This window comes from Poecile atricapillus, chromosome Z, assembly GCF_030490865.1.
Source record: "Poecile atricapillus isolate bPoeAtr1 chromosome Z, bPoeAtr1.hap1, whole genome shotgun sequence".
Taxonomy (NCBI): Eukaryota; Metazoa; Chordata; class Aves; order Passeriformes; family Paridae; genus Poecile; species Poecile atricapillus.
This window is the reverse complement of record NC_081289.1, coordinates 19422558-19441963: the sequence shown is the minus strand read 5'-3', so window position 1 is coordinate 19441963 and position 19406 is coordinate 19422558. Positions and strand designations below refer to the sequence as shown.

General features: G+C 41.3%; 1 protein-coding gene across 1 annotated transcript in view; it reads right to left on the bottom strand.

Moving 5' to 3' along the window:
* Positions 1–12714, bottom strand: part of LOC131572966 (synaptotagmin-10) — a 33425-nt gene extending 20711 nt beyond the window's left edge. Inside the window, exons 1-2 of the mRNA XM_058826431.1 lie at positions 12473–12714; positions 652–1009 (exon numbers count right to left, since the gene is read on the bottom strand). Coding sequence (XP_058682414.1) covers positions 652–1009; positions 12473–12623 — 509 coding nt within the window. The 5' untranslated portion in view covers positions 12624–12714. The remainder of the gene's footprint in view (positions 1–651; positions 1010–12472) is intronic.
* Positions 12715–19406: the final 6692 nt, after the last annotated feature.

Below are 19406 nucleotides of genomic sequence, written 5' to 3'. Positions count from 1 at the left end.
CATGTCTTCACAGCTTTACAATATAAAGTGGCATCTAATGCAAAATTAAAGTTTGTGTCCTCCACTTTAATACTAAAGAAACCACTAAGGAATGCTGTGTGCTTGTCATTTATTTATAGACGTATATGGAATCTGTACAGCTTTAAGATCAGTCCACAAGGATCTGTATTTTTAGACTGGAATTTTAATTCCTTTGTAATCAGCAAACCATGCCTTAGAGAAATGTGCCGTCAACAATGAACCTATCATTTATTTGGTTGAGAGGGAAACTTTCATCTGCAAAAACAACTGATATATCTATAAAAAACATCTCAGTGAAAATCTAGACTTGCAGTTCTTTTAAAAAACACTGAAATATGTTTTCCTGTAATCAAAAACCAAAAGGGAAACGCTTAAAGTAGCAACATCTATCTTTTACAAAGTAGTAGAAGATGTAGGTTTCACTTTCATATGTTAAAATGGTTATGTAACTGAAATGTTTTAGAATATTCTGTCCAAAGAACAACGTGGTCTCACACTCACGAGACTGATGTTTCACCTATAACTGCTAAGAAACCTGTGAATAATCCAGGATCCTGGAAACTTTTAGCAGTGTTCCTGCTCTACTTTTTCCTGGGAAAGGTGCCACAAGTGTGAGTGCCTTTGACTTACCGTGATGAGGACGTGGGCTCGGTGATCTGCCTCTGCATCCGAGCATGTCTGATCAGGTGCTCTTTCAGTGCGTTCTGGACCTCTGCTGGTATGTCAGGTGAAGTGTGGCTGATTTTCAGAGCAGCTTCAAGTACCTTGGTGGTAGCTTTCCCATCTTCTTTCACTTCCTTTTTCTCGCTGTTCTCCAAAACCTCCGTAGGAGCGCTGGAGTTGCTCTGCGGGACATTACTGGCACTGGAGGTGAGAGGTTTGCTCCTCCAGCAGGGCCAACAGAGCTTCCAAAAGACAAAAAGTGAGACCACCAGCAAGGCAAGCCCGCAGAAGCTGACGACAACTGCCAAGAGACTGACTGAGACATCTGCAAGGAATTGGAAACAAAAATCATGGTGACAGACAAACATGCAGAGAAAAAAAATAATGAAAATTGACAAAGGCAAGGAGATAGAAGCATTTTTATTATAATGTTTGTGTAGAGCTTTAAAATCCTATTTAAAGTTCTGAGGTTTTTCTTCTTTTTTTTACTTCTTTTTGATAGCTAAGCCTGTATCTTTAAGATGTTATTATTTTCTATCTGCTTCATAAACATTCCTTTAATTGTTCAGACCAAGGGCCAGTATGTGTACCACATACTCAGACTTCCTTCTCAGGAAATTTCCTTCTCAGGAAGTAAGGAAACAATGCCCAAAAATCCCAGCCACTGTTGGCTAAGGGCTTTGAGGTCAGTAGGTGAAAGAAATATTGACCTACTTTGCTAAAGCAAAGTTATTTTAATCAAACAACAAATATCCTCACAGAGACTTCAAGAAAAAAACATGAGAATTCTGTTCCCAAATCTAGATTTCCAATTTTGAAAACAAGCACCTATATAGACAGCCTTCTCCTTACTGGTAATGTACACATCCCTTTACTTACTGGCTTCAGGTGGAGGATGCAGCTCTGAAAACATCAACAACTTTAATTTCAGTCAAAGGTTGTTGATGCTTTGTTCTTAAGAACATACATTTAGAATATCAAGAACACATCGATGAAAAAGTTAAGCCACAGTCAACACTTTCTATCAGTACACATGAAGACAGATTAGATCTAAACTGCTAGGCTGATGCACAAATTTCTTCAAGATTTGCCAAATTCCTGACTCCTTGTGCCAGCTGCTTCAGAAACATTTTAAAACCTAACATTCAGGCGTAAATAGGAACAAGATAAAGTCTGTCATAAATAAGAGATTTCTGTGGTTAAATTTTCAGCTCTGCACCAAGACTGTGTCAGACTAAGATAGCACAGATATAACAGTATCTAAAATTCTGCTGTGAAAATGCAGCTGGCTTCAGAGAGCACAGTGAAATGCCCCGAGCTGTATGGAGATCATGCTGTATGCTGAGCTACTCCTGGTGCCCTGTATTTGACTTTTGCTGCCAAAACTACTTAGAATATCCAATAGCCTGGCCAAAGATAGGAGAACAGATTTTATACCAACAAAATTCCGTGGACACACTTGTCTTTTAGGAGATGGTGGATCACCAGGACTGCCAGTTGATTCCTAATTAGGAGTTTTATTCTATGTGACATGCTTCCATTTGATTTTTCCAGTATCCTGCAATATTATAGCCAAAAAATCCCTTTCCTTTTCAAAATAGCCTTTTATGTGTCTTAAAATTATTCACAAAACCCTGCTTAAATATCCCTCAAGCCAAGGCTGCTGCTCTTTGTTACAAGTCTCGACAGTTTAACAGCTAATACTTTGTATCCATAACTCCAGGCTACAAGCTACTTAACTGAATCACTGGGAAAGTGCAAAGAGAGTTTGAGCATATTTTTATAGATTTTCACATGAGCAAAAAGGTATGGATTAGCTCCATGAAACAGTAGGTACCTCACCAGCCCTTATGAGAATTGAAGATAGAAAGATGAAGCAGAATGCTGAAGATAGAAATCTGAAGATGAAAATTTGGAATTTTTTTTCTTTATTTATATATAATATCCAGGTGCATTTCTCAGTAACAAACTTACAGACCACTCCTCATGAAAATGCATGAGAAAGGCAAACGCATATAGAAGACGTTGGAGTCTGGAGATCATACCCTCCCAGTCAATGCCTAGCCTAGTCTAATTCCTAGGATCAGGAATTAGAACAGGAAAATTATCATTCTTGGTGGGTGGTTTGGATGTGACCCTTCTGTTTCAGCAGATGACAGACATTAATAGCAAGGAGAGAGGCTCTTGCATGACCCCAGTGCCAGGGAATGGTCTGTAGTTGGTTGATTGACAGATGCCAGAGGCCCATCAAAGCTGCTCTGTCAGTCCCCTCCTCAGATGGACAGGAGAAAAAATATAACAAAAAAGCTTGTGGATCAAGATAAGGATAGCAATTACTGTCATTGGCAAAACAGACTTAACTTGGGGAAATGAATTTATTACCGGTCAAATCAATGGTGACTAATAAAATAAAACCATGGAACACTTAACCCCACTCCTCCTTTCTTCTGGTGTTCAGCTTCACTCCTGCTTTCTCTGCCTCCCCCCTCCCACAGCACGGGCGGATGGAGGCTCCATCAGTTCATCGCACACTGTCTCTTCTGCTCCCTCCTCTTCCTCACACCCTTCCCCTGCTGCTCTCCCCCGGTGTGTGGTTCCTGCCACAGGAGACAGTCCTGCCCAAACTCCAGCGTGAGTCCTTGTCATGTGCTGCTCCAGCGTGTCCCTTCTGTTGGGATCAGGTCTTTGGGATCAGGCCTTCGGGATCAGGCCTTCGGGAGCCGACTGCTTACTTAAGAGCTCCTCTTACCCTCCTTCTTCACAGATCTTGGTGTCTGCAGAGTTGTTCCTCACAAATTCTGACTCCCCTCTTCCAGCTGCTGATGCACAGATTTTTTTCCCTCTGCTTAGAAATGTTTTCCTGCAACCCCTTCATGTGGGAGCTTGGCCTAGGCCATCCCGGAGCCAGCTGGCCTTGGCTCTGTTGGGCATGGGAGAAGCTTCCAGCAGCTTCTCACAGAAACCTCCATCCTGCTACTAAAACCTGGCCAGGTTAACCTGACACACAGTGAAAAGCAAATTTAATATATTCATACAGAGGTAGGCCTCACTGAAGAACCTCCTTTGATGGACTGAACCAGACAAATGGTCAGGCAACCTGACCAAATTTTTTTTCTGTTCTCAAAGTGTGACAAAAAGCAGAACTCTTGAAAATGTTGATGGTTTGCCAGAAATAAATAAAATTAAAGAAACAAAAGTAGAAAACAAAAATAAATTCAATTTTGGGTGATTTGCAATATTTCCAGCTCAGTTCAGGGACCGTTGGAATAATTAGGTTATATTTTGAGAGGAAGACTTTTAGACTGAAAATTGTAGGGTTTTTTTTCCATTTGGAAAATGTTGGAGGAGGATGTTTTAACAACTTTGAAACTGCTGGAAACATTTCAAAACCAGAAATATGAAAATTGATCCCTTCCAGCAGAGCTTCAATATGATGAATAGATACTATCAGCTGAAAAACATTGCATCAAAGCATTTCTAGCCAATTCTAATTTAAGTTTTTCACTGCAAGACATTTTTCAAGCCTTCAAATAACTTGTTGTCTCCTTTCAACACCTACTCCCGTACTTCAACTTTCTCTAAGCGGTTTTTCTCTATTTCCATTAAACTACTTCAAAGTTAAAAAAGCTCCTGAAATCTTTACAGAAAATATATGTTTTATATCTGTAAAATAATCCCATGAAACATCTAAAGTCTCACAAGCAGAGACAAGGAACTAATTCTATGAACAGTTGTAGTCTCAATTTTTGCTATTTTATTAATGAATTAAAGAAACTCAAATACTGAATTTCATAGTGCAACATTGGAAGGGAAGTGCAACATAGTGCAACATTGGAATTTATAGGAAATATTTGAATTGCAAGAAAATGGACCAGAAAATAGTTCAGTATGAAAATCTACTTAATTACATTTATTGCCACAACTGCTAAAAAGCAATCACTGTGCCATAAAATAAAAATTGACATAAAAAGCATACTGTCTCATGTCCTTCCTTCTGTCAGTCATTCAATTGAGCAATTACATGAGATTTATGCAAAGACTGAAATAATCAGAAGAGCAGATGTGTGTGTTAAGCTGGATATGTCTCTTATACTAAGTTTTTATAGGATGTTTGGTTGAAGAATGTAAAACATTAAGAGAAAGTTCCGCCGACTTGGAGCTTCTTCACACCCCTGACAAGGAATCCTGGTTGGGAAGAAAAATGGGTACTGAAGGATAGATTTGTCATCAGAGCAGGGTTGCACTTCACATACATAAGTATTATTTAAAGATAGAGAACTGGTGATAAATTCAAAGACTGCCTAAGTTTTTAAGGGCAGAAGGAGATATAGAAACTGCTGGGATAGCATTAATTGTCAACATTGTGAATAATGTCCTCACTGGTCTCTGGTCCAAAAAAAACCAAAAACTATCTGGAACAACTCTTTCTGAACTGATAATTGCAGCTTGTCTGCAATGATTTAGATTTGCACAGAACAGGATATCCCTCTGAAAATGCAAAACTATTTTTACAGAATTATGCATTTCCCATTCTTGTTCTCATGCTTGGTATACTCAGGAATGTCAAGAAGGTCTTTTTTATCATACCATCCCCTTCTGGTAAGTGGGAGACCTTCCAATGACTTCATTTCACTTCTGGTGAACTCTCTTTACTGACATCTCTCCTAAATGTCATATTTCTAGTCTTGATAAAATTTAATAACTGAAAGCATCCTGTTTCCTCATGTTTTTTTTTTAATTTAATACTACTCTTTCAAGATATGGAATTTTGGACAATTTTATATTTCTCATTTAAGAAAGGCATGTCTATTGAGAAGCCTCAAAAATTCTCTGTATTTTTATAAATATCCTCTGATACATTTCTATATCATTACTTGATAGCCAGTCTTTTGTATCAGGCAAGTACTTCAGAAATGTCCCCATGTGTTGGGTTTTTTTTCAACTTTGTGGATGTGAGGTAATGTCTTGAGCTTTGAATTAGGTAGTACAGATTCCAAAAAGTTTTTGTTTGGAACTTGCCTCAGAAAAGGTCTGCTCATGGATCAGTTTGCAAACATGCACATTAGCAGACTTCCATTTGAAAATCAAATTAAGGTTTCTTACATTTTAGGCAATGTACGGCTCAGCTCATGAGGCTGCATGTGGAAAAACATACTCCAGAAATCCATGATATTGACTGGAGACGGAAACACTACACAGTGCTGTGAGGTAGATGCCCAGGAGTATGAAGGTCAGGCACATCTGATGTGAACCACACTATAGAGAATGGATTCTTCCCAGAAAAGGAGCAGGGGTGAAAGGAGCAAGTGGGGAAAGGGAGGGTTCTAATCTCTTCTGGCCGATTTCTTTGTCTGTATCTGATCTTGGTTCTCCTAAATATTTAAAGTGCAATGTCTGTAAGCTGTGTTCAAATGTATTTTACTTTGAATTTGTTCTCTTGTTCATCAAGACATAAGGAACTTTACCCTTTCCATAATAAAGGAACTCTTGTGTATGTAATAGCAGGACTCAGCTCAATCAGATAAATTAATGTCTATGGTTTTCTAGCATTTGAAGTGAAGCAGGGCCCTTATAAATTATAAAAGGTTGGGGGGCAATAAATCTTCACTATCCCCATGTAGATGAACTAGAAAACCCATCATTTCTGATGTTTGGTTTTCCTCAGGGAAATTTTAAGCACATAAAAAACTTGCTGGTATTAATTTTCTCTTTGCATTAGCTGATCTTTCACAATTTCTTCTGTCTTATCCAAATCCCTTCAGATGGGGACATGATGCTCTAGCATGCCTCAGAATGTGACAGGTGCAGAGTCTTGTATTTTCTCTCTCAGTCTGAACCTGTCAAAACACCTGATGTAGATAACAAATGGCAAAAAAAGCCTTTCACTTAAAAGAGTGGGTGTTACCTCCTCTCCTGTTCTCATGGAGAAGCATCCTTAGAAGATCTTCCTCAAACTTTTGCTCTGGCCTTATTGTGAATGTGTTCCCTCCCTGTTAATTCATTCTGGTGACTGAATTTGTTTCACACAGCCACCACCATCTTCTGGCTGGTAGATCACTTCTTAATCCTAGCAGAACTCTATGATAGCTTTTTTTCCTGACAGGAGGGAAACCACATGAATTCAGGGATCACTATGAGTTACTACATGATCACAGCATGCAGAATTATTAATGTCTTGTCAAAATCAATTTATCTAAGCTATATTAGAGATGATGGTTCTCACTTTTGCCTTGCTGGGTCTATAAATTGTTGGTCTTCACTCTCAAGGCTTTTTCTGGCCTGCATGCTTTTCTGCTTGTTGACTCCCACTTAAGAGGAAGGACCCTCTGCTAGACCCACACCTGCCCATTTAGCTTTCCATTAAATAAATAAAAAAAACCCTAGTCTTAGGCTTGGTCCTATGCAGTTCTCAGACTTTTGAGGATCTCTTTGTGTCTACAAGAAGCCCTCATTGTCCTCTTTCAGATGAGACAAGTAAATTAGAACACATCATAAGCTCAGTGGACTGCTGTTCACCACAATCAAACCATAAGCTGTAAGGAGGTTCATGCAGCTCAAGTGTCATCTTTGAATTGTCATGGCTATGTTTATTCTTACCCAGCATTATGTAACAAATATCTCACACATATGACAGGACCCAGAAAAACACTGTCTCTTCATCTTTGCAGATTTGTCCTCCAGATGGTGCAAATCTTTCTGTATTTTCCCCCTGTATTTCTTTACAAAATGTGTATAGAGGAAGATTCTTTTGTAAACCTTTTTTTTAAAAACTATGTATTGCTGTTGTCTGCATTGTTGTGATTGCCTTCACATTGCTGGAAATAAATCTGGTCTCAGTGGTACATTGACTCCCCTCCCCCCCACCGTTTTGCCTTTATGCTGCTGAATTCAATGCATTTCTGGTTTTCACAGATTGTTAACACTGATTTTGTAAGTCATGTTTTTCAGTAACCCTGCACTTTTTTCCCACCAAGTCTTATTTCTCTGATAATATCATTGATCTAACCAGGTGAGGAACTGTACCATAAGTCATTTGGTCAGTCTCTTAACTGTTAAAATGTTTGTTGCTTGATTTTCTCACGTTTCCCAGTAGCAGAGACACTGTTTCATTTCTCTGTAACAGAATGCTCACTTGTTTCACACAACAGTTACTTTATCACAAGGAAAAATGCTCCTCTCTTGTATGACAGCCCTACCCTGATCTCAGTAGCCTTCACATTTGTCCAAGCCATTTCTCGTCCCCTTCACGCTTGCTTTGGCACAACTGAGAAGAATTTACAAGCACTCTGTGGGGTACATCTGCTCTTCCCCCTCTCGTAAATACATCCAGGCAGTGCAAGCATAGCCACAGCTCACGCTGTTTGTGGATGTACGCGCATTGTGTGTGTGAACACAGCTTGTTCAAAGGAAGCAGGACTAAATGTAAACCATCAGCTGCCATCCAGCAGGTTGAGAGCTGCCAGAGAAGCTTCTGACAGGCAAGAGGAGGCACATGCCAGCTGCAACAGGAGGACACAAGACATTGCTCTTCATGGAAGAGTGAGTTTGTATTACAGACTGGCCATGTGCAGGACGCTCTAGTACTTTCTTACTTCCTCTGTACTTTTTTAGTAGACTGTCAATCAAGGGTAGGGTTAAAAACTTGATAGGTTAAACTGTTATGTTAACAGAATAACTCTTTGTAGAATATTTACATGAATAACAAATTATCCCCTAGAAGCTGATGCTCTTTGCATGGTCAACTTTCAAAAATCAATTGTTTGACAAGCAAAGGAGCAGGAGTGAACATCACTCTCAAGATATTCACTGCCCACTCTAGTGGGTTAAAATATGTCCTCAATATTTATAACAGAGCTGGTTTTCCAGCTCTGTAATAAACATTGCTCACCCGTGGGAACCGATAATGAGAGAATAAAGTTTTGCATGACCAGCAGGGCTAAAAAAATGCAAAGAGCACAAAGCACCCACCATTTGCAGAGGACATAAAATGAATTTTAAACATGTGTCCCTAGAGCAGAATGTCCAAACTCCTCTCATTATGCTGTGTGCAACTGGCTTAATCTTCAGAAATGCTCACAACTGGGACCTTTGATGTGCTTGGTTCCATTGAAAATGAGGAGGGATGCTTAGCTGGAAAGAATTAATTAGAGCTCTTTATTAATGAGATAACCTGAGCCAGGATACCAGTATAACCACACTGCATATGAGTTTGGGACAGTTATAGAAAATTAATTATTTACTATGTTTAGAGATAAATTTTATTATGTGAAATCCTGCACATCCAGCTCCTGTTTATTTTCCACCTTTACTCTTATAATTGACATCTTAATTATTTTGCACAAATGTACTGATGATATAAAATTAAAACAAAACAGCTGCACATCTAATTGAGCATTTTGCCAGAAATGCTATAACTTTCAGAAGAAAATTCACAGTCATCTAATCATAAAAGGGCTCATACCTAAGCAGCTTCCTAATTTTTTCACTTGAGCATTCCCCTGAGATGAGCTAATTAATAGTTCTTGTAATTACTGGGGCAGAAAATATAACAACAGATGTTTATATTCACTTGTCTAAAGTTCTTAGAAATTTACAAAATTTTCCGTCTCATGAAGATTATTTGCTGTGAGTTCTGTAGATTGATTGTTCTTTACACTAAATAAGATTACCCCTTCTTGACCCAAGTAGTGAGCAGTAATTGAGGGTCCTAAGGTGTTGGTGCTGGCACTGAGAGGAAAAAACCTGTTGAATAATCAGTAATTTGTTTTATGTAATCCTGTCTGTTCCCTTATTGGCAGGAAACCTGAATATCCCCTTTCTGCTTTGTTATTTCATTTTGCTAAACTCAGCCTCCCCAGACTCATACTCACCATTTCTTCTTCTGACTGTGTCTCCAGCTTCCTCTTTTTTGTTTTTTTTTTCTGTTATCTTTTTTATGCTTCTTTCTCCCATCTAGGCATATGCACTATTAAAAAAAATCACTGCCCAGAATCTCTGCTTCCCTCTAAAACTTCTTGGGTCATGGGGTCAATACTGCCTCATATTTTGCTTTGAGCCTTTAGTTGGGTGATGCATCTTCTGCCTAAAGTAGCTGATTCCTCTGAGAAGCTTGGCTGCTTTCCATGGTCTAGCTGAACAGAAAGCTGTCACCACGCTCACTAACATAACCATATCAATGCAGTTCTAGTTGCATTTCACAGTGTTTTCAACTTCCAGAGCATGTTTTTTTTTCCCTTGTATTAAATAGAAATGGTCAACTTTCCTTTTTGCCATCTATTCTTTCTGAAAGGTTGCTTGCACTGTTCTTTCCAAATATTTGTCTCCTCATGGTTTACAGAATCACAGAATATTCTGAGTTGGAAGGGACCTACAAGGATCACCTAGTCCAACTCCTGGTGCTGCACAGGACCATCCCCAAGAATCGTACCATGTGCCTGGAAGCATTGTCCAAATGCTTCTTGAGCTCTTTCAGACTGGGTACTGTTTAGACTTCTCTCTCATTAGTGATTTTTGCCTATTCTACCTTTGTGAAACTTTTAGGTATCTTTTTGAGACAAGGAAAATGGAATCAACTTTACATTTCCACCTTTAATGAAGAGAATCTATGGTTGTTCAATGCTCTGGACAGCATTTGCTTTACCCATAGAGGTGACAAGAAACTCTATGTGCCTTTCAAGAGAAGAAGAGATATGGCATGGCTCACCTTTCAACGACACCACTTCCCTCAGCTTAAACTGGTTTTAGAGTATTTATGCTTATAATGTTGATGCAAGCTATATTTATGTCTTGTCTACCCGAGTGTTTACATATTAAAATATTGTCAATTATCCACAATGACAGTGTGTCTGTTCCTCCTCTGGAGACAGAGTATTAATATATGTTCATTAGCAGTGTTGTTAATGAGATAATGCTCAATATACTGTGCATCTCAATAAAGCTGACACCCATCATCTAGTATTGGTTTCCTTTTTAGGGGGAAAAAGTGAGATTCAGGAATTCAGCTGACATGTGGCACCCAGTGGTTCCAGCTCCTGGTCTGTTAACTATATTTTTTTCCCTAATGAAACAATTGTAAGGTAGTTAGGGTTTTCAAATGGAAACCCAAGAAGATCGTTGACTTTCAAGAGATGTTTAAAAAGAAGCTCCTCTTATTATACACAGTGCAGTACTGAACCAAGTGTTGAAGATTCACATTCTCTAAACAGCAGATCTTGGTTTACCTTGAGGAATGCTTTGTGTCCTTCATATCCCACCTGTTTATACAACAACTTTGCAGAGCCCAATTTTTCAGGCTCCATAGGGTAATGCTATTTTCATTCAACCTACTACCATTTTGACCATGAAGATTATCACAGAGTATGATCAGAATATTCATGATCCGTGCTGGGGGAAAGGCTGCAGCCCCCTTGCCTCTCCTTGCCTTGCTGCCCTGCCTGGCAGCTGGGTCGGGCTGGGCTGAGTAGGGCAGGGTCAGACAGCAATAATTTTGATCTGAGATACCACAAATAACCCAGGATTTGTGGTAAAATCTATAGCTATTCAAAGAAAAGAAAACAACAACAAAAAGCCCATCAGCTGCCGTGGCAGCAACAGTGCAGCTGGGGCACACGCTGGGAACCTGCTGCTTTACATGACCCAGTGTTAATTAATTTAATTTGCACTATTACACTTGGCATTTGCTGGCCATAATGCAAGCTGTTCATTTGCATTTATGGACAGACAGTAGAGGTTATCAATCCCTTCTAGCAGAAATTAAGCACAGAACTTTGAGCAATTTTTCAAGCCCTGTCCTAAAAATAAGTGCCAAGGAAAACAAGGTGTCCAGAGAGCACCACACAGGATAATGGAAAGGTGCAGAGTCAGTTCCAAAAGGTGCAGAAAATCCAGCTATCAGGGACTAAAGACACCACTTTTAGAACTCAAAATCTTAGTTTCATTATGACAATTTTTCTGAATTTGGAATGTTTGTACTAACCCTGATTTTCTCCTTCCACCCTACCCAAATTTTCCTGGGCAAGTCTCCTGGGCCGGACCGAAGTTCTGCCCTGACTCCACAGGTTCCCACTGCCTGTCAGACGGCTCTCCTGCCTCCCCCAGCGATGAGCGGAGAGGATGCAAATTACTCCAGCCCCACTGAGGAAGGGGAGACTGGCAGGCGGGACGTGCCGACCCGCTCCCCGAGCCCCGGCTGCGCCCCGAGCCCCGAGCGCTGCCCGCACTCCCCGCAGCCCAACCTGTTGCCCGGGCCCCCAGCGGAGGGGACAGCCGGGGACAGGAGAGGGCGAGCGGGTGCAGCCCAGGCTGCACGGAAGCGCTGCCCACCCGTGCCGAGAGCATTGAACGCAGCCCCTGCCCCGCTCCCCGCACGCACGGCCCCGCAAACACATGCGGCAGCAGCCCGGGGCCGGGCTTTCCATACAGACGAACTCCCGCCGTGGGGAAAACCTCTCCGAAGCGGAGCTGCGGGCGGCAAACGAGAGAGCTGCGAGGCTACGGGGCCATCTCCGGCGGCGATTCCTGTCCCCTCGGCACCCGGCCGTGCTCCCCGCACCCGCTGCCCCCGCGTTTGCCCCGCAGCGCTGGTCCCGGCGCTCCCCTCAGCGCTCCTCGGCGGGCTGCGAGAGGGAGCGGATTTTAAAGCGGGCTGCGCGCCTGCCCCCCACCCCTTCCGCCCCCTCCGCACGCAGGGAAAGCAAAGGAAAAAGTTGCGCTCTGCGGCCGCCCACGCCTCGCTGTCCGCCCCGCGGCGGCGGCAGGACGAGCCCGGCGGCGGGGCCGGTGTCGGTACCTGTGCCGCCGATGCCCTGCCGGGCGCTCTCCAGGGGGAAGATGCCGGCGCACTTCTCCCGCTCCACCTGCCCGCCCAGGCACAGCTCCGAGATGATCTGCAGCGCCTTGTGGCAGAGGCTGCCCACGCCGTCCTCCGCCGGGAAACTCATCTTGTGCCCCGGCCGCCGCCGCTAGGCCATGGCCGGAGCGGGACGGCTCCGCGCCCGAGCCGCGCTGCCTCCCGCGGGGAGCGGAGCGGCGGCGGCGGGAGCGGCGCGAGTGAACCCAAGAAGTAGTGAAGGAGCGGGGGGAGGCAAAAAAAAAAAAGGGGGGGGGGAGGGAAAAAAAATTAAAAAGAGGGAGAAAAAAATAAACATCCACTTAGCAACGCCTTTTGTGTGGCTCGGTGCTCCGGCAGGCGGCTCGGCCAATGGCAGCCCGGCGCGGGGGGCGGGGGGCCCTCGCATCCCCCGGGAAACTTTTCCTTCCCCCGCCCCGCGGCCCCGCTCGGGCGCGGTGCGGTGCGGTGGGCGGTGCGGGGGGCGGCGGGCGGAGCGCCGGCCCCTCCCGGCAGGGGGACCCGCGGGGCAGCGGGGGCAGCGGGGCGCTCCGGCCGCACATCGCTCCACAAGAAAGAAGCGGAGCTGGCTCCCCATCGCTCCGCTCGTTCTTCCCCCAGCGTTTATTCCGAGGTGACCTCGGTAGGGGCATCTTCAGCGCGGGCTACCGAGCCGCGTCGAATAACTTCATTGACCGAATCATCATCTCCGCTCCGCTTCTCCGCCGCGGAGGGAGGCGGACGGTGGATTTTGTCTATTTCTTTAACTTCTTAAGGAGTTAGAGGAACCTTACGGTTGTCTGGTCTGTTTCCTCAACACATTCTGTAAAGTTTGGTTATTTTATAGATAAAAAAGTTTGAGATACGGCATGTGTTTGAATATACTTCTAAAAATCAGCACAGCATATACCGCTAGTGGCTGTTTCAGTTATTGGCTGTGTGGAGCTGAGCAGGACTTAATCTGTTAATTTGTTCATTTACTTACTGAAATTCTGACACAATTTTGTGTTTGTGAGGGACAATCCCTCTAGTTCGATGGCATACATATGTCTTGCAATGCTTAGTTCTAGCTAGGCATAGCAGGAAGGACGTCTGCTAGTGGTTCACTTAGCAGCACTGCCTGTAGTCTGCTGTTTGGGTGTCTTGGTGTCATGGGCACGAGAAGTTAACTTCTGTGCTGCTGTGCTTTCTTTTCCCTCTGGATTTAGAATTTTTTTATCTGTTACATGTAAAAAGATATCTCTAGAAACCTGACAAGTTTAACAGTTGCAAACTTTATAACCATCCTTCGAGAGCTGAATTATGGAATAACAAAATGAATTATTATGCCAATATTAATTCTGAAATTCTATGGTATATATAGCATAGATACTAGTTAAAAACACAAGAAGATACTTCTAAACCCCAGCCTTTTGGTGTTGTGAAGGAGCATGCATTTATACAGATGAATTCATACACATGCAGTTTTCAAAATCTTAGGAAAGTAATAGACTGGGTTGTGCACAAACTGTAACATCAACACATAATCTGTTCCACAGAGGGTTTTTCTGCAGATGTAACACATATTTCAGAAATATCAGATGCTACTAAAGAAATTGTTCTCCATTCAACGCCTTTCCTAAGACTAGCATTGTCAGAACCCCGTGTTAATGCTGCAAAATGTTCTGTCAAATCTTAGAATGTTTAGACTGCGACTAGTCAGGGCACAGAACTGTGGGGGGTCTATTTGAAGACTCCTTTCACCCTCATAGGGACCTAAATATGTATAATTATTAAAATAGTCTTGCTAGCAATAAAAATGCATGCAGATATTTTCATTACAGTGAAGGCAACTGCTGCCTACTTCCAAACTTCAAAATATGAACATATTTACTGTCTGTGTGACATTTACAGTCCTGCTCCCAAAATTCTGTCATGCATCACCAGCTAAGAATTAAGCAGTCTGTTTATCTTTGAGACATACCCAGAACTCTAGCAAAAGCTGACAGGAGATGCATATACATAGAACATAGAAAGTGTCTTAATCAGAAACTGGTTTTAATAAAAGCAAGGACTGCATTTAAAAGCTGAGACCTAAGCTCCTCCACTTCTGAACTTTTCTACAGACTGTGCCCATGGATGTATCACACAGTCCATGAATGGAAATTTCTGTCTCTGAAGTGAATGGCAGCTTTGCCATTGATTATAATAAGGTTCCACACATAGATCAGTTTGCTATCCTGCTTATTTACGTAGTGAGACTTTGCTGCATTTCTATATTGCATGTCTTTGCACACAAGAATTTTATTTCAATGAAAATCACACCACCTTGGTTTTATTGATATTACTGATAAATATATAGATGCAGAAAAGCACAAATGGGTGAATTCTACAGTAAATTAAAACAAACAAACAAAAACCACAAAAACACTTCCCCTGCTTTTGAAGATTTTCAGGTAGGTATCTGGAAGTGGATACCCAACTCATCCCTGTCAGATGTCTTAAATAGTTTTAAAAAATGCTTTTTGGTATGCAGCAAGCACCAGCCACACTAACTAGTATTATTTTACCTTTATCAGAGGCATCTAAAATATCTAAACCCTGTTCTTCAGTAAGTAGCATGGATATAAACTTAAATGAATCAATAGAATAGTTTTTCTCAGTCTAAGTACTATGAGATTAATTTCACTAGAAGATTAATGATTCTTCTGGTGAGATATACTGACTCACTTCTCCTAAACCAGTTCCAGAAACAACTTTTATTGTTGGAGTCAATTTATTGATGAAGAAGATGCTACACTTTTCTACTGAAGATTTTAGACTTAAATGTAAATTCAGATTACCAATCATGGCATTTTTCTCCAATATGTTCTTTCAGTGGAAAGCTACTTTTTTCTGCATATGGAAGGACATAACAGCTTGTTTTCGAGCTATGACTCCCACTGCTTTGATTTTCAATAGCCTGGCAATTTTTAAATTAATATGCAGCTGCATCACGTGCCCAGGTATCCACAAAGACCATGAATTTTCCTTTCAGGAGTCTCACATCAGACCAGACCATACCAACTCTTGCTGTACTGCCTGCTGGTCATTACCAGGTTCATATTGGCTTGACAGATTCCTGTTGACTAAGGGAGAAAATTTCACTATATTCAGATTAACTGCACATATTCTCATCTTCATGTTGTCCATGAAGTATCCAACCAGAGGTAAGGGTTCTACACTCTGGACAGGAAAATCATGGCAAAAATGCTCCGTTTTGTAAGTAGTATCCTTTATTGAGGACTGTGTTGGGGCTTTTGAAGCTTAGACAGTATAGGGTAGCCTGTATAGAAAGACAGATAAAAGTTTTGGCCTTTGTCTCTTGAGTTGGAATCCAGTAAGAATGTCGAAAAAAAAGCATTTGGGCTCAGGGAAAAGAGACATTTCAACATTCAGCTTTTAAGAAGCTATGAATAGAAGATCAAAACCACAGGTTACAAACATGCTTTGCTTTTGCAAGAGTTACAAATACACTTTTTTCCCCAATAACATCTCCATAAATTCCTAGTAAACAGCAAAATAAACCCTGAAACATTAAAGATTGCTTTACTCTACCTACTTATTTTTAAACCTCTACTTCTGAGTAAGAAGTGAAGAAAAAAAAAAGGCATACAGCAGTCCAGGAGACAGTCAAAGATGAATGTTCCTATCATGTGAATTAGAAAGGAAGACTGCCATGAGCACATATGAACAGGGACTCTACCTTAGTTTAAGCAGTAATAAAAAAAATAAAAATAAAAAACACACCTTATTTTCTTTTTTCCCCTACCATTCTTATCAGTTTTTCCTTCTTGCTTCCACATTTCCATAATATCTGGTACTACAGAGTCCTCCTCTGGGTTGATTTTTCCAACTTCTAATTCACTGTGAATAAAACTCATAAAGAGCTCCCCATATTTTGTCCAAACAGATGTTTCTTCAATTTTCAGAAATGCTGAGCAACTGTTACTTTATTTTTTTTCCACTTGATTTGGTGCAGTTGGTACTTATGACTACAAATCTGAGCAAAGACAGTCCTTCAGGACCTGCACAAACAGATGAAGCCACTTCTGAGAGCCAGCAGCTAACAATGTTGGCAGTTTTGTGAAAACATTTTTAAAAGATGTATGGCATGGAATAATTTATGAAGATTTAAGATAAGTCCTGCAAAACAGTTAGTCAAGGACAGAGGACAAAGTGATTACTGCTCTATTTTATTTCAGATTGTGCTTTGTAAGTGATACATGGTTTTGACAAATTTTTGGTGTCTTGGAGCCCTGCATCCACTACAAATTGTTGTTTGGTTTTTAGCTACTGGCTACATAAAATCCTTTTTTTTCACTGCAGAGTCCTAAGCATGGGTTATGGTGTTTTTTATGGCTCTTTGAGCAGGAGGAATGGCAGAGCAATCAACTGGGAAGCCAGCAGATTCCTAGAGCTCATCCTGGCCAATGGGGAGAATGGATATGGTTGATCCTCACTTGGTGTGTCCAGTACACAGACTGTTGGAAGAGGTAAGAGAAGCAGATTAAAGACAGTTTCCTTCTCTGAGAGGAAACTGTCTGGGTTTTTTTTAATTTTTTTTTTTTTGTCTAGATGAAGTATTTTTGGGTTAAATCAACCTTTTATATCTGCCATTTCTCAGTTGAGAGCTTCCTTGTCTCCTCTTTGTGGCTGTATCCACACAGCCTCTCATTTTTATAATTTTCACCTCATTTCTGAAGCAGAAGAAAAGCAAGGTCTCAGAGAAGCAGCATGTTTGAGCATGTATGTGTGACATGGTGCCTTAAAAGGACATTATTCTATTGAATCATAGCATGTTAAAAATCTCTGTTGCCATTTTTCTTATTATTACTTTCCCTTTTTCTCTCAGTTGCATTTACTGATGAATGAGGTTGTGGCTAGCATTAGCAAGCTTTCTTCAGCGTCAGGACGAGATATAATGCTGAAATAATTTCACGATTTCAAAGTTGGTTGGTTTAAAGAACCCATAGGATAATAGACAAAATTTTTTTTTTTTTTCTCTCAGCATACTTTTCAAAGTTTTTCCTGAAAGCTGACTTTCTTAAAATACTCTCTGGTAATAAAAACCAACCCCAAGCTTTGGTGAAATAAGATATTTTTTGCTACTAGGATTGTTCAATGCAGTCAGGTTTTGCTGATTAATTTGGGCTATTCCTCTGCACCTAATGAATTTCTGTCTCTGTGTGCCTTCTGGTGAGATGGCTGTGAGTATGCTCCTTAATGATTTTCAAGCTCTATTATCAACCTAAACACAGACACAGGGAGTTTGTTCAGTGAATATAATTTTTGTTCCGGTTTTGTTCCTCTGTACTTGATTTTCATGGTAGAGTGCCTCCTATAACAGCTCCAATTTATTCTGCTTAAAAAAATATTTAATTAAAAATCCTGATAAATTAAGGATATTGTGGCCCATTTGGTTGTATCCTGCTCTCACAGCAACACTATTTAGTGAATGTATGATTAGGTCCTAATGGAACAGCACAAAACTCACTGAAATAATTTGTGGTAGTGCAGATACAGCAAAAACATTTACTTTGAAGGGCAATACTTTTTCTGCAATACATTAAATTCATATTCTAAGATACTTAGAATAAAATAGATCAACTATTATGAAATAAACACCTGTTCATGTACACTATCAATAGCCACTGTAGAGATGTACATGTAGATAATAAAATTACTACATCTATATAAATCACTAAGTTCCACATAAAAGAAACAAATAATTACTATTTGGCATTGTCAAAAGAGTAAAGCGCCATGCTTTTAGAAGATGGCAGCTCTGCCTCGACATTCATTCATGATAAATGAGCCTCATTTCTGCATTTGTTGAGCTCAGGAGACCTTTATCCTGTGACATTGTTCTATTCCACTCTCATTATTTCTTAATTAGCACTGTCATCACTAGTTTGGGGCTTGGTATATGTTACTGGACAAATTCAGCTTTGACTTAAGTGGGTACAGTGTCATTTACTCACAATAGAAATTATGTTCATTTGTGTCAGGACTTTGCTTAATTCTCAATTCTTAACCAGTGCCTCACGGTTCACTTTCTTTGTTCACAACAGGTGCTGGAAAATAACCACAGAAAACTAACTTTTAGAATGAGAAGATGCCATTCACACATCTGTGGATGAGTCTCACCCTGCTGTCCTTGTCACCTGCCCCACGTCCTGCTGGGGGACAGGCAGAGCTGTCTGAGGGGTGTCTGACATGTCCTGCAAGCCGGCTCTGCTACTCGCACAGTGAGAGGTGTTCTTGGGAGGTCTGAGAGTGGAGCAAGAACACGGTACTCCCTGACCATCCTCAACCAGAGCACTCCTCTTAGGTAACTGAGAACTGATCACGTTCTCCCTGCCATGCCTTTTGCACTTTTAACTCCTGCTGCACAATATTTTGGCTGGGTCATGGAACCTCAGCAATGTGCCCCGTCATAAAGTGATATCTCATGTTCAGCTTCTTAGAGAGCTGGTTTCCCACCTGGATCATGGGAAATAAATTCTGTTAGGCTTAAGATGACATTTTCCATTCTCTAATAATTTGTAATTTTTTTTTTTTTTTTCAGTGAGAGAAAGGGACTAATCCCTGGTAATTCTAATTAACACAACTCTGATTATGCATAATCATTCAGTTCAGGGATTTCTTCCTAGCCCTGAATCGCTGCTCTCGCTTTTGTTTACAGTCAGGGGAATAAGTCAGACACAATACCCAAAGACAATGTATTAGTACCATGCAGAGAACTGTTTATGGGATCTTCCATCAGCAGAGTGTGGTTGCTGGTGACTGGAGTCTCTGGAAGGGGTGGGGCTGGCAGTGTGCAAAGCTTCCCAGTAGGGATGGGAAGGGAGCACACAGGGCCAGGGCATCAGGG